At 53.9% G+C, this 12,997-nt stretch overlaps 1 protein-coding gene across 2 annotated transcripts; it reads right to left on the bottom strand.

Annotated features, from left to right (window-relative positions):
- Positions 1 to 120: 120 nt before the first annotated feature.
- Positions 121 to 12,192, bottom strand: Pcif1 (phosphorylated CTD interacting factor 1). Of its 2 annotated transcripts, XM_052184268.1 has the most exons (17): positions 12,025 to 12,192; positions 8,947 to 9,115; positions 7,685 to 7,827; positions 7,470 to 7,594; positions 5,880 to 6,017; positions 5,575 to 5,702; positions 5,318 to 5,472; positions 4,776 to 4,923; positions 4,609 to 4,692; positions 4,259 to 4,358; positions 2,952 to 3,114; positions 2,270 to 2,442; positions 1,970 to 2,056; positions 1,703 to 1,887; positions 998 to 1,091; positions 732 to 907; positions 121 to 632 (listed from the first exon to the last, which is right to left on the bottom strand). In XM_052184268.1, exons 3-17 carry the CDS (start codon positions 7,806 to 7,808, stop codon positions 398 to 400), a joined length of 2,115 nt encoding a protein of 704 aa, XP_052040228.1. In that variant the 5' UTR covers positions 7,809 to 7,827; positions 8,947 to 9,115; positions 12,025 to 12,192; the 3' UTR covers positions 121 to 397. The 2 variants fall into 2 exon arrangements, with proteins under 2 accessions (XP_052040228.1, XP_052040227.1); XM_052184267.1 differs by lacking the exons at positions 8,947 to 9,115; positions 12,025 to 12,192 and having other exon boundaries at positions 7,685 to 7,859.
- Between the last annotated feature and the right edge of the window lie 805 nt (positions 12,193 to 12,997).

Below are 12,997 nucleotides of genomic sequence, written 5' to 3'. Positions count from 1 at the left end.
TAGACGCCTCTAGGGATTCAGTACTATAAGGACCTATGGGTGGGTATGAAGGCCGGGGACCTTGATAGGGGGCGCCTAGGGAGTGGTCACCGAGGCAACCGCCCCAAGACCCTCACACACTCTTGGGGAGTTTCTGTATTTCCTTTTACAAATGAAACAAGGCAGCAACAGGGTCAGTGTGGGGCTGGGGAGGCATGGGCCTATTTACAAGGGACTTGGTGGATCTGGAAGGGTGGGAGCAGGGAGGGGAGCCCTGGCAGAGCCGTAATATTCCTATGTCCCTGGCAGCTCCAGTCCTGCTGCCACCCCAGGGGAGGGCCCTGGGCATGCAGCCCCAAGGACTGAGTCCCAGCAGTCTATAACAGCACCCTGGAGCTCCTCCTCCCCGCAGGATGTGTTAAGTGGGGTGAGGCTCTCGACTAGGGCCCTGCTCCCGGCCCGAGTCCCGGTCCTTGGCCTCAGAGGAGGAGGAGGAGGAGGAGGAGCTGGAGCCGTGGCTGCGGCCTGACTGCTTATAGGCAGCGGTGAGCTCCTGCAGCCGCTCTGGCGTCGGCCCCCACTTGGCGAACCCGGGGTCGTTCTGCAGGAAGAGCACTGCCGTGTTGTGGACGGCCTTGTAGTGCATTTCCTCCCTGTGGGCAAAGGCAGCTGCTCAGGGCAGGGAACGGATGGGCCTGCTCCCCCAGCCTGCCGGCCAGACCTGGCTCCCTTCCCGCTGCCCGGGCACCTACTTCTTGCAGATGTGCTGGGAGCCACTGCGATACTCGTGCTCAAAGGCAGGCAGGACCAGCTGGTGGCGTCTGAAGCGGCTCTGCTCCATCCGGGTGAGCGCTGGTGTTGGGGGCTCCCGCCACTCCGGGATGAACACAATGAAGGACAGGGGTTCTGGTGAGCTCTCCAGCAGTTTCTGTGGGAGGGGCAGTTTGGGGTGGACATGAGGTACTGCTCCCAGGAGGCTTGCAATTTTGCCTGCCCCACCAGTTGGCAGCACACCCACCTCGAAGTGAGAGACCATAGCATCCATGAGCTCCTCGCAGAACGGAGGGTTGGCCTCAAAGGATCCGCTCAGCGGGGTGAAGTCCAGGCAGGGCCTAGGAGAGGTGAGCGCTGCAGCCCTACCAGCACCTGCTCCCTCACAGGCGGCCATCTCACGAGAGATGACCACAGCTGGACCAGAGGCCTACGTTCTCTTTTAATTGTGTCCCTCAGATAACTAACCTGAGATCGGATACTAAGGGCTAGGTGTGTGTGCCTGTGTCCACTAAGTCTAGGAAACAGAGTCTAAAGCCACCACAGCAGAAACCACACCCAGGGCTGCTCCAGCTGCTAAGCGTGGGCCTTTCCTTCCTCCAAGCGCTTTCTCCCTACGGGACAGTTTTCCTGGTCATCTGTGCTCCTCACACTATCTTTGAAATCTGTCTTACTCTTCACACACCTCCCTGGAGCCCAGATTCCTGTTCCAATCCTAAGCCAGTTCCTGGAGAGGCCCACGGGCCAGCTTAGGCAGTGTGTATATGTCTGCCCGTGGAGGCACCCAGGGCTTACACAGCATGTCAGAGCCGCACGGCTGGTAAACAGGAAAAGCGGGCACTTCCTTCCAAACTACCTAATCCCAGAGCCCTAAGCGTGAAGTAGCTCAGGTGGCCCTGTGCCCTAGGGGACATCTTTATGGAAGAAGGGGCCCAGAACTCCTGGATCTCACCCTCGGGAGCCAAAGTAGCCATCTGTGTCAGGGAAGGCGGAACAGTACTGGCGGAAGTAGCAGTTGAGGGGTGAGGCGAAGCACTCGAAACTGACACCAAAGAGTCGGTGGAGGGCCTCAAAGACGTGCACTGGCAGTGAGCCCTGCAGGCCAGTCCCCTCATAGAGGCCCACGCCAAACATCATCTGTAAATTAGCCTTAGTCAGTGTGAGGCTCAGTCTCCCTGCTCCTTTCAAGGGAGCCCTCCGTGGCCCCAGGTCTGTGTACCTGGTATCGGCGGAGAAGACACCAGACTCGAGGCAGGAACCTCTCAAAGGCAGAGTCATCCACACAGCTATAGCGGTAGAGGAGCCACTGTAGATGAGAGAGAGAGAGAGAGAGAGAGAGAGAGAGAGAGAGAGAGAGAGAGAGAGAGAGAGAGAGAGAGAGAGAGAGATTGATTCAGCAGGGATTTCATGATCTTATCACTGACTGGCCCGCTGAGGAGGACTGTGGTCCAGGAAGATCCCAAGCCTGCACTTACCCACAAGGGCCTCCCCGGTTCCACAAGGCCCACCCGGTTCTTACCAGTTTGCTGAAGTAGCTGCGGCTGACCTTGACCATCTCCCCCTTATATCGGATGCAGACTACACTGTTCTCCATGTGCATCTCCACACTGGGCATGGGGGGCGCAGACACGGCCAGACGCACTGGGTAGCAGTATACCAGGCGGGGCTCCAACTCGGAGGCCTCTACTTCCTCTGTGGACAGGGAGGACAGTGAAAGACTGTCCACAGTGGACAGCCTCCAGCACCCAGGGTGCAGTCTTAGGAGACTCAAATCAGTTTCCAGAACAGAGGAAACAACACTGTTAAAAGCGCCTCCAGGCACTAACTGGTGGCCTGCATCAGCACAGGCAGCTATGCAGTGCTTGGGCCTGCCGGACAAGTCACATGGTAGTTGTTGGTGTCTGTAGGGATCCTGGGCCTGTGAAGCCTGTCCTACGGCAGGTCGTTGTCACACGTGGGTCTGGGACAGGTCATAGGATGGACACCCAGGTCGGCTTGTCAGCTCCCGGTTCCTCCGTCCTCCGTTCCAGGGGAGCACCGACCCCCAGAGGCAGAGGACATAGCAGGCCCTACCCAAGGTTACTTCAAGAATCAAGTACCCCCAAATCAGTCCAGTCACTGCTTTGAGGCACTGCCTTGTGTGTTCTTTTAGGGCCTAGGACACAGAGTAGGTGACAGTTTGCTCTCCATCTCGCCCCTACCTGGGATGTTGTTTTCCTTGAGGATAGCAAGGTGCTTCTCTCGGATCCGTTTAACGTATTCCAGGGAGATGTGGTAGATCTTGCTGCAGATGCCTTCCACAGAGTCCTTGGCTGCAGCAGAAACGTGGGGCCCACACTGCCTCCGAAGGTGCTCCAGGCGGTCCTGAAGGAAAGCCCTCATCAGGACACTGATGGCAAAGGGCCTTGGTGGGGCTGCCAGGTGGAACTCTTGTAGGGCTATTGAACCCCAGATGTCCCGGTTTTGAGAGTGGGTCTACTGTTTACTAGCCATGGTGCTTAGACAGATTCCCTTGGCTTCTCTGAATCTTGTTCCTATCAAGGTAGTTCAAACTAGCAAATAGGACATCGTGAGTGTCAGTGTCATCCCCTCATCCCAGCCTGGCATGGAGCAGTCCAGGGATGGCTGCAGTTTCTGTTGCTGCTGCACTGGCAGAACCCGAGATGATTGGTGGAGCAGGAGGCAGCAGGCAAGCTCCCCCTTCCAGCGTTGGCTGTGATGGGAGTGCTGCACTGCACAGGGAGCCTGCTCGGTGCATACTGACAAGGCTGTGCTCTTAAGTATTTACAGAGATCCCCCTGCCCTGGGATCGCAGGGTGACACTGAGTGCTCTGGACCGTGAGTGTACCTATCTCAGTCATCGAGTGTCAGGTACACTTACTGATGTCATCTCTGACATTTGTCTCTTGTGAAACAGTCCTGAGAGAGCCCAGTTCAAGCTGATAGAGACGGTTGAGTGACAGACATAGCCAGAGACCACGGTGGCTGAGGGTACACTTAGGAGGATGGGCCGATCTGAAGGTGGCTGCCGTTTTGTACTATTTATTGGTGTATGTATGTGAGTGTTTACTGTCACTCATCTTTATATGCCACAAGCATGCCTGGTACCCACAGAAGCCAGAAGGGCCATCAGATCCCTTGTGATGGGAGTTAGCAATAGACGCAGGGTTGAACCCCAATCCATTCGGAGCAGTCAGTGCTCTTATCTAATGAGTCATCTCTCCAGCCCCCTAAAAGTAGCTTTTAATTTTAATATGGACACGCACAAGGAAAGATCTACTGAGGAGATGTGTTGGCTACTCATCGGGTTAAAAGGCAGCATCTGTATGTGTCTGAGCTCCAGATTACAGAAACAGTATTAATGGACTTGACTCTGGGAGAAAACCACGGGCCTTAATCATCGCTGTAGTCATGATTCTGGGGCCTGCTGGGCATCAAAGTCCGCCATACTACACAACAGGCTGCTGTCACAGTCAGGCTGCGTGACCTCTCCCTAGGGCCCTCTCACCATGTAGTCCTCCTTCGAGGCGGAGTGCTCCTTCCTCAGCCAACTGAAGGTGTCTTCCACATTCCACTTGACCACTTTCCTGCTGTCAGGGGATGCACTCCTGCAGGTGGAGAGCAAGCGGCAGCCGTGTTCTGCGGGGCCCAGCGTTAGGTGTCTTGCTCCTCCTCTCCTCCCGCTTCGCTGCCATCTCAGGCACTAGCCTGGAGCTTACCTCCCATCTGTCTTTGGCAACACTAACAGACCTGTGTAAGCATTAGCCAGATGCTTGCACACACTCTCTCTCACACACAGACACACACAGACACGCACACGCGCGCCATTTTCATTGTGAGGGGGAGAAAAAACCAAACCTGGACTCAATGAGCCGCCTGGCAGCTTCTGCATATTTAAAGAGCAGGCGTTTGGCCTCCTCCCGGAACTTGATTCGGGATAACCTGATTCAGAAAACAGGCGAGAGTTAGAGCCCTACTACAAGAGACTCAACACAAGGCCCAGCAGCTGAGCGGTAGAACCGTACCTGATGGGAATGTCATTCATAATCTCACGGAACATGGACGGAGACACAACTGGCTCACAGTTGCTTGGCAACAGAGGATCGCATCCTTTGTCCACCACTTTGCGCTCTAGCATCCAGCGGTTGAAAGATTCCCGGGGAGGCTCAATGCCTGTGGGACAAGAGAGCTAGCTGTTACAGGCCTGGAGTAGTCGGCAGAGTCCACTGAAACAGAAAAGGCACAGCACTTGGTGTTTTTCAGGTGCTTCTTTCCTAGACTTCATTTTCCCAAATTATATTCAGAGAATCATGAGTGCTTTATTTTTTTAAGACAGGGTCTGGTGATGCAGCCCAGACTAGTCTGGAATTCAAAAGCCTGCCTGAGCCGCCTGAGCTGGGAGGGGTGGGCTCCAAGCATGCGTTCTCTAAGAGTTTTGGTCCCCAGCTTTCGGGTGTGGAAATTACAGACAGGCTGAGCACACACTCAGCGGCACGCACTGGGACCCACCAGGCCCCCTTCCCACACAAGCCCAAGTGGTACAGCCAATGAGGCTGTAGAGCCTCACCCTCCCGCTGCTGGCACAGTTCCCGGTAGTGCTGGCGGAGCTTCAAGATGAGCTGAGAGCGGAGCAGCTCCACATCGGGATGTGGGGGCAGGACCTCTGAAGGACCCCTGTGCTTGATGACAGCATTGGTCTGGATGTCCAGGTCCCAGTACACCCTAGGGCACAGACAGGAGTTAGGGTGAAGGCCTGCCTACCGCCACCACCACCACAGTCCTGGACAGACTGCCCGTCATCCAAGCCAACCAGCAGGGACTCACTCAGTGGGTCGGAGGAGAGCTGCCTGTTTATCTTCAGTGGATGCACCCCAAATCTTTAGTGTCGGAGTTCCTGGGATGCTGGGAGAATTGGGCACCGACTGGCTTGTGGGTGTCACAGGTATTTCAATCTGAAGGAGGATAATCCAAAAGGCATCCATCAAGCCAGAAGCCTCAGCAGCCAGGCCCCACATCGTGCCCAGCCACGGCCCTTGGGAATGAATGCCTCCTGCCGCCCTTGCAGGGACCTGCTGGCCACATGTCCACGGTAACCACTCACCAGCCAGGTCCCAGAAGCGCACACTCACCTTGGGCTTCTTGACTCCGTTGCCGCTTGGCTGCTCTTCTGAGAGCTGTCGCTTCCTGGGCTTGTTTTCTACTGGGGGAGTTTCCACCAAGCTTGAGTCTTGGGGCAGTGGGGTTGCATTCAGTCCCAAAGGGTCCGACTACAGGAGGGGAGACAGGCAGAAATGTAAGCAGGGCGGTGGCTTTGTCAGACCTGTGCCTTCCCATCTGCTCTGGCTCTCAAGGAAGCAGAGGCCTGGACTGCAGATGAAGAGCCTACAACCGCAGCCAGGGGTGAGCTACCTACTTCCTGATTCTCTCACCTTCAGAAAGGCCATGTTAACCCTACCTCACCACTGACATTATGACACAAGTCAGTGCTATGATGTCTAACATTAGATTGGTGCTTTAAGAACAAAACTGAAATCAGGAACCCAGAGAAGTCAGAAAGTCGGGGCTCTGCATGGACCTCCTTGAGTGACATCAAGAATCTCTGCACATGGCCTTGGCCTGTAAGCAGCCATATGGCCTTGGCGTGGTTACGTCGAACTTGTGTTGTCTCCTGCAGAATAAAGACGCCCTGCCTGATGGGTAGTAGGGCCTGTTCCAGCTGAGGGATCTCAAAGCTGACCTGACATCCTGTGGTAATTAGAACATCCTCTCCACACAGCCTTACTTTAAACCCTGATTCTCAGAGGAACTCTTCCTTCCTCCCCAGATCACGATCCCCAGTGAGTTTCTTCCGTTTTTTTTTCTTTTTCTTTCTTTTTGTTTTTTTGTTTTGTTTTTGTTTTTGTTTTGTTTGTTTTCCTCGAGACAGGGTTTCTCTGTGTAGCCCTGGCTGTCTTGGAACTCACTCTGTAGACCAGGCTGGCCTCAAACTCAGAAATCTGCCTGCCTCTGCCTCCCACGTGCTGGGATTAAAGGCGTGCCCCAGTGAGTTTCAATACCATTTTTTATTTTTTTGGTTTTTGTTTTTTAAGATTTATTTATTCTATATATGTGAGCACAGTGTTGCAGTCTTCAGACACACCAGAAGAGGGCATCAGATCCCATTACAGATAGTTATAAGCCACCATATGGTTGCTAGGAACTGAACTCAGGACCTCTATAAAAGCAGACTCTTAACAGCTGAGCCATCTCTCCAGCCCTATTTTTTTTGTTTTTTTCAAGATGGTTTGTGCAGCCCTGGCTGTCCTAGATTTGCTCTGTAGATCAAACTGGCCTGGAACTCCTAGAGATCCACATTCCTCTGCCTCCCAAGTGCTGGGGTTAAAGGCATGCAACATGCCTGGCTCAATACCACAACTGGAATCCTACTGTCTGCCACAGAACAAGCAAATCATGAAGGAGGAAGAGGGAGGGAGTAAGTTGGTCTCTTTTGCAATGAGCTCATCTCATTTGCAATTTGTTCGGTGTTCAGAATGCTACACTAGTAATCTGATCACTCCTCAGTCTCTCCTCTCTGACTGCAGGTTCTTTGAGGACAGGGACTGTCTTGTTGACATTTTATCTATAGGTATTGGCGCAAGGCTAGACACCTAGCTGTTCTGGATAAGGTTTGTGGAAGGCCAGAGGCCTGCTCTGAGACCTTGCCCCAAGCTGGCACTCACAAGCACATCGTGCTGACCCAGCACAGGCATCTCCCACAGGGACTGATTGGTGAATCGGTTGAAGTAGTAGGGACGGCTCTCCCTCCGGCTCCAGCACTTCTCCCAGCCTGCATGGACCAGCTCCTCTGCAAACAAGAGTACAGCCCAGACAGTCAGGGCTGCTGCAGCCCCTGAGCCCCTGCTTCCTCGCCGGCCCACACCACGCCCTCCAGTACCTGGGAGGTCCTGTACCAGGCGAACTGGCTTTGGAGAACAGGGCTGGCTCTGATGGGAGGTGCCTGGAGAGTGACTTAGAAGGGATGCTTCCTCCCGGGGGCTGCCGTGATTCTCATTGGCCATCTCAGCACCCACTCGGGACCTGCCACAGAGGACCAAGAGTGTCAGCTCCATCCCACCCACCAGTTACAACCTAGGGCTCTGGTAACTTTAGAAATTTGAGAAGTCCAACAGTCTTGCCCTGGACTGGCGCCACAGGTGCACTGAGATTAAAGTTGCCCCTTTACTGTACGATAGAGCACCCATGGTTGTCCCCTGAGATTGCCTACTTCACCCTTGGGCTTATGCCCTCCAGAAAACCCTTTTACTGCGGCCCTGCCCAGGTTTGATGGGCAAAGCTCTTCTAGTGCCATAAAAACAATTCATTGTAGTGCTAGATGGCTAGTCCTACAGTGGAACTGTCTGTTAGACTGGGTGCCGCTGCTCACCAGAGCTAAGGGTGCCACCTAGGCCCAAGAGCTCTGCTAATCCTGCAGACATTTGTAAAGCACCAAAGCAGCCAACAGGAGAGGAGTCATTACCACAAGGACCAGTGCCTTCTCTTGAGGAGATAGTTTTACTGCTCCTACTAGGTAGTCTCAGTGGACCACTGCTGAGGAGCGTGCGTGGACACTAACTGGTTGCAGTTTGTTGCTGAAGGAAGCAGTGTACTGAGGAATGCTATCTGGTTCAGTCCTTCAGAAGCCCCAAGCAAACATGGACTCTATTAAGGCCAGCAAGGAAGCCAGCTTCTGCAGATCTGTATTCTCCATGGCACACCCACAGAGCGCACCCAGCACAGGCCCAAAAGGCCGGGTGCTTCCCAGTCTGGATCTATTATACCCCTGGGGACCAGACTGAGGTCAGACTGGGGAATTTGTTGTTTTAGTATGTTACAAAACCCATGAGAAATCCTCCCCCGACAATAAGACCACAAAGGCTGATTCAAAGATTTTCTTTGCATGCTAATCAGGAGCCCTGACTGGTTGTTAAGGACATCAAAGGAATCATTGAACATTTATTTTATTGTACACTCAAAGACGCCTGTTAATTTGGAATAGAAAAATCAAATAGTTACTTTATCTGTACAGTCTGGCAGATAAAAATCACAGGCAGCAGGACATGTAACACAAGGGCCTTGATTACAGAAAGGTTTGGAATGAATTCTTGAGGGGCTGAGCCCATGGGTTGCAAGGCTGAATAAGGTCCCCTTTTCTCTCACCCTCTGGGGTCTGCAACACTAGCATGAGAGTTTTCTTCTCTGGCTGGACTGAACCCACGTCACGGGGTCCCACAGAAGAGGGGGGAGCCCACAGGAAGGCGCAGCACAGGTGGGTGGGCTGGTCAGCAGTGCAGTTGACAGGGACCCAGGGGACTCCGTGAATCAGCAGCTGGAGAGCAAACAGAAGAAAGTCACTGGCCTGTGAAACCTTGCCAGGCAGGGACAACAGCAGAGGGACAAGGACACTGGAGGCTCAATGAATCAAAGTTGTTCTCCGAGTTCAAGATCAGCCTAGTCTATAAAGGGAGACCCTGTCTAAGTAAATAATGCTGAGACAGACCATCCCGCCTTTTGGTCGTGGTGAGGGGGGGATTCTCTGGTCTAGTTTGGTTTTCTGAGACAGGGTTTCTCTCTATAGCTCTGGCTGTCCTGGAACTCACTCTGTAGACCAGGCTAGCCTTGAACTCAGAGACTCACCTGCCTCTGCCTCTGCCTCCACAGAGTGCTGGGATCAAAGGTGTACAGCAACACCCCCTGGCTTTTTTTTTTTTTTTAGATAAACAAAAAACAATGTATTTGAGTTTCCAACCAACCAAGTCTGCATACCTGAACCTGGCTCATCAACAGAATTCTAAACCTGGTTTAAGGCTTTCCTATCGCCTTGAAGTTGGTTGGTTTGGCTTTGTGCTAGGGATGGAACTCAGTCTTGTACATGGCAGGTAAGTGTTCTTCCATGTGCTGTATCACCAGCCCTTGGTTAAGACCATTAGGTACAGCTTGACAAATACAAACGAGGTACTAGGTCCTTGTTAATGTAGATGAATGTTCTACCACTGAGCCGCCAGACCTCCAACTTTTGAGACAGGGTCCTAAAAAAATGGACAAGATTGTCCTTGAACTTAATCTGTAGTTCAAGAAGGCCTTAAATATTTGAATATATGGTCCTCCTGCTTTGGTCTCTGGGATTAGCTGAGACTACAGCTGTCCCTCCAGGACTACAGACTGTACTGGCTGTCAAGGCCAGTCTGAGGGTCCTATGTAGTAAGTGCTCCCATAAGCACCCCGCCTGCGAGCCTGGGGTTCACTTTTTCTTTCTTCTGTTCTTGGGTTGAGATGAGGACTCAGGTCGGCTTTAAACTCGCTGTGGCTTAGCATGTCCCTGAATCCCACCTGTCTGCTTTGACCTCCCAAGTGTTAGGATTACAGGTGAAAGCCACTATGATCAGCTTTCTTTTTGAACTGGCTCTGCCTGTGTTGCCTAGATCAGTCTTCAGCCACGGGATTCAAGAGATCCTTCCATCTCAGCCTTCCCATTGGGTGGAACATAAGACACGTGCCAGTGGAAATCATGTTTTCATTCTGTACAACAGAGCCCCGACACACTGCACAGATTTGATTGCTGTGCCAATCAAAGTGCCTGAAGCCCAAATCAAAGGGAGCAAAGCACACACGTGGAAAGTCTGGGGCACTGGCTCAAGCCACCACTAGGAAAAGACACACTTCTTTGGATGTCTTGAAAAATAAAAATAAAAACATGCAAACACGTATAACACATCTCATCCACCTTTATTGAAAAATGTGTGTCCCAGAAAGTGTGAAGGATGCACCTGGTAGATGCATTTGTTAGAGAAGGCAGAAGCAGCCTGGGCCCGTGCCACCTAAATGGGACACTACAGCAATCCCAAACCAGCTGAACCCAAGACACCTGTCAGCAGTCAGAAGCGGGAAGGGTAGAACTACCAAAGAATTTGTAACTTTAGGGCAGGGTCTCACATAGCTGAGACTGGCCTTTAACTCCTAACCATCCTGTCAGCATCTCCAAGTGTTAAGATTATCGCCCTTGGTCACCCTATCCTGCCTCCATCTCAAGTGCTAGTAGTTCAGATCTGTGCCATCAACCTCGACAAGATTTTGTTATTTTCAAACGCACCCCAGGTGGAAATGGGACTCAAGATGACCTTTTTTTTTTTTTTTTACTTTGCACAGTTTGAAATGTTAACTTAGAATTTGTTAAGTGCTGGTAATAAAGCTATTTAGTACACTGACTGCCCGGGGTTATGTGAAACCTAGGGTTATACCCCCACCACCACACACACACACATCAGAGCCAGGTGTAGTGGCCAACGACTTTAATCCCAGCACTAAAAACGCAGGATTTCTGTGAGTTCGAGGGCAGACTGGTCCACATAGTGAGTTACAGGATAACCAGGGTTACACAGAGAGACCCTGTCTCTTAAAAATAGGATAACTTCGCGTAGATGGGAGCAGCAGGTCTCTGGCCAAAACACCAGCTCTGAAGTTAGCCAGACCCAAGTTCAAGGCCGTGCTGCCATCCCGACTTCTACGGCAGAACCATTTGACCCCGGCACCGTAGTCTAGCCTTCCGTGTACTCTAGCTGCTGCTCCCATTACGTTAATGTTTTCACTTAGCCTGTGCCTTCCGGACCCCCACGCATACCAAAATCGGAGAAGCGCAGCGTAGTCTAGAGACAAACAACTGTATCTGCGCAACCAGCGGAACTCGGGCGAGAAAACGCATCCGATCCCCGGATTGGAGGGACACGGGGGCGGGATCCGTCCCCGTGTACCAATCATCATTCTACGGCTCTGGTGGGCGGAGCCGCGGGACGTGCAAAGTGCGCCGGCGCGCAGACGAGACCTACCTCCCCCCGCCAGCGCGCTCCCGCGTACCCCTCCCCCAACCCCAGCGGGGGCGGGATGCTTGGCGCGCGCGCGCCGGCCCATCTCCCGGGCTCCGCCCCCCGCCCTGCCGCGCGCTCCCGCCCCCGGGCTGAGGCGACTCAGAGTCGGAGCCCGACACAAAGGCGGTGGCGACAGCGGCAGCGGCAGCAGCGAAGGGACCTTGGGGCCGCTCCGCCCGGGCTGTCCGGGCCCACTGCACTCACCCCAGCCAGCGGCCCTGCTGCCCACCCGCGGGTCTAAGATGGCGGCGACGAAAGAGACCGAGCGAGCGGCAGCCCCGAGCGGGAAGCGCCGGAGGGGCCTCCGCCGTCCTGCTTCGGACTCCCGGGCCCTGGCGCGGCTCGCGGCGGGACCATGGCTTCCTGGGGTTCTTACCTGCCCGAAGCGGACTCGAGGGGATGCGGCCACACGTTCTGCTCGACCGCCCGTTTTGCCGCCTCCGCCTCGCCCTCCCCAGCGCCGCTGCCGCCATCTTGTGTCCCAGGCCGGGACTCCGCGCTGCGCATGCGTTGGTTCCGCCTCTGAAGGACCTCGCCACGGCCGCGCCGCCATCTTGAGTGTGGCAGTGTTGGCTGGCTCCCCAGACCTTGATTGCTTTCGCCCTCCGCCCCCAACTCCCCATTTTCCCGTTCTTCTCTATTGTCCCTTGTGGTCTCGAGGAGGAGGAAAAACCGCTTTGCTATTCTTGAAATGCTTTTCCCACCTGGGAAAGAATGAATCTATACGCACAGCCCTGCCTCAGTTTCCCCGCCGAACGCACTCGCAGGGGCCGAAGATTTACTAGGGCACTTTAGGGGGCACGAAGCAGGTCTAGAATCTTCTGGGGGCTCTGGCTCAGATGCCGACAAAGGCGGAGTGGTGACGTAGGCCCTGCACGATGTAGGCACCCGAGTGTCCTAGCCTGCACTGTGCTCTGCTGCTTCTAACTGGTCTCGTCCCCTCAGTGCCGCCGCCGCCCTCTAAGGGTCCTGGAATGTTTACTCTCTCTGCCTAGAGGCTTGATGACGTGCAAATCGAACCTCTTCGCGTTAGCAACCTGTTCACAAATTGCTCTTGAATAATCGTAGCTTTTGGAGGAGTCCTGGTGGTTTGGGTAGAGCTGGCTTTGGGCAGTTGTAAAGTTGTGAAGGGTACACAACTTAGTAGGTAGGAGAGTCTTATGCAAGGGGCCGCAGTCTGGCTGCCAGAATTAGGCTACTAGCTCCACCCACTTGTGGCCTCCTAAGGAAGCTATTGCCCAGTGGGGTAACTTGAAAGGAGGACAAGTTTGCCACCTGCTGCTGGACTGGCATAGCAGATGCCCCAGCTGGTCAGCCTCTGAGGGCTGTGGCTGCCAGCAAGGTCAGGA

Source organism: Apodemus sylvaticus, chromosome 5, assembly GCF_947179515.1.
Source record: "Apodemus sylvaticus chromosome 5, mApoSyl1.1, whole genome shotgun sequence".
NCBI lineage: Eukaryota > Metazoa > Chordata > Mammalia > Rodentia > Muridae > Apodemus > Apodemus sylvaticus.
The sequence above is the reverse complement of the archived record's forward strand: the minus strand, read 5'-3'. Positions and strand labels throughout refer to the sequence as shown.

Bases quoted from the DNA above. Each gene is read 5' to 3' on its own strand.
- Pcif1 (XM_052184267.1), bottom strand. From the start codon at position 7,859: ATGGAGCTGACACTCTTGGTCCTCTGTGGCAGGTCCCGAGTGGGTGCT. The intron at 4,693-4,775 runs GTACGGTTCTAC...TTTCTGAATCAG, and splicing joins ATGAATGACATTCCCATCAG to GTTATCCCGAATCAAGTTCC. The intron at 3,115-4,258 runs GTGAGAGGGCCC...GCTTTCCTTCAG, and splicing joins CCTCGAAGGAGGACTACATG to GACCGCCTGGAGCACCTTCG.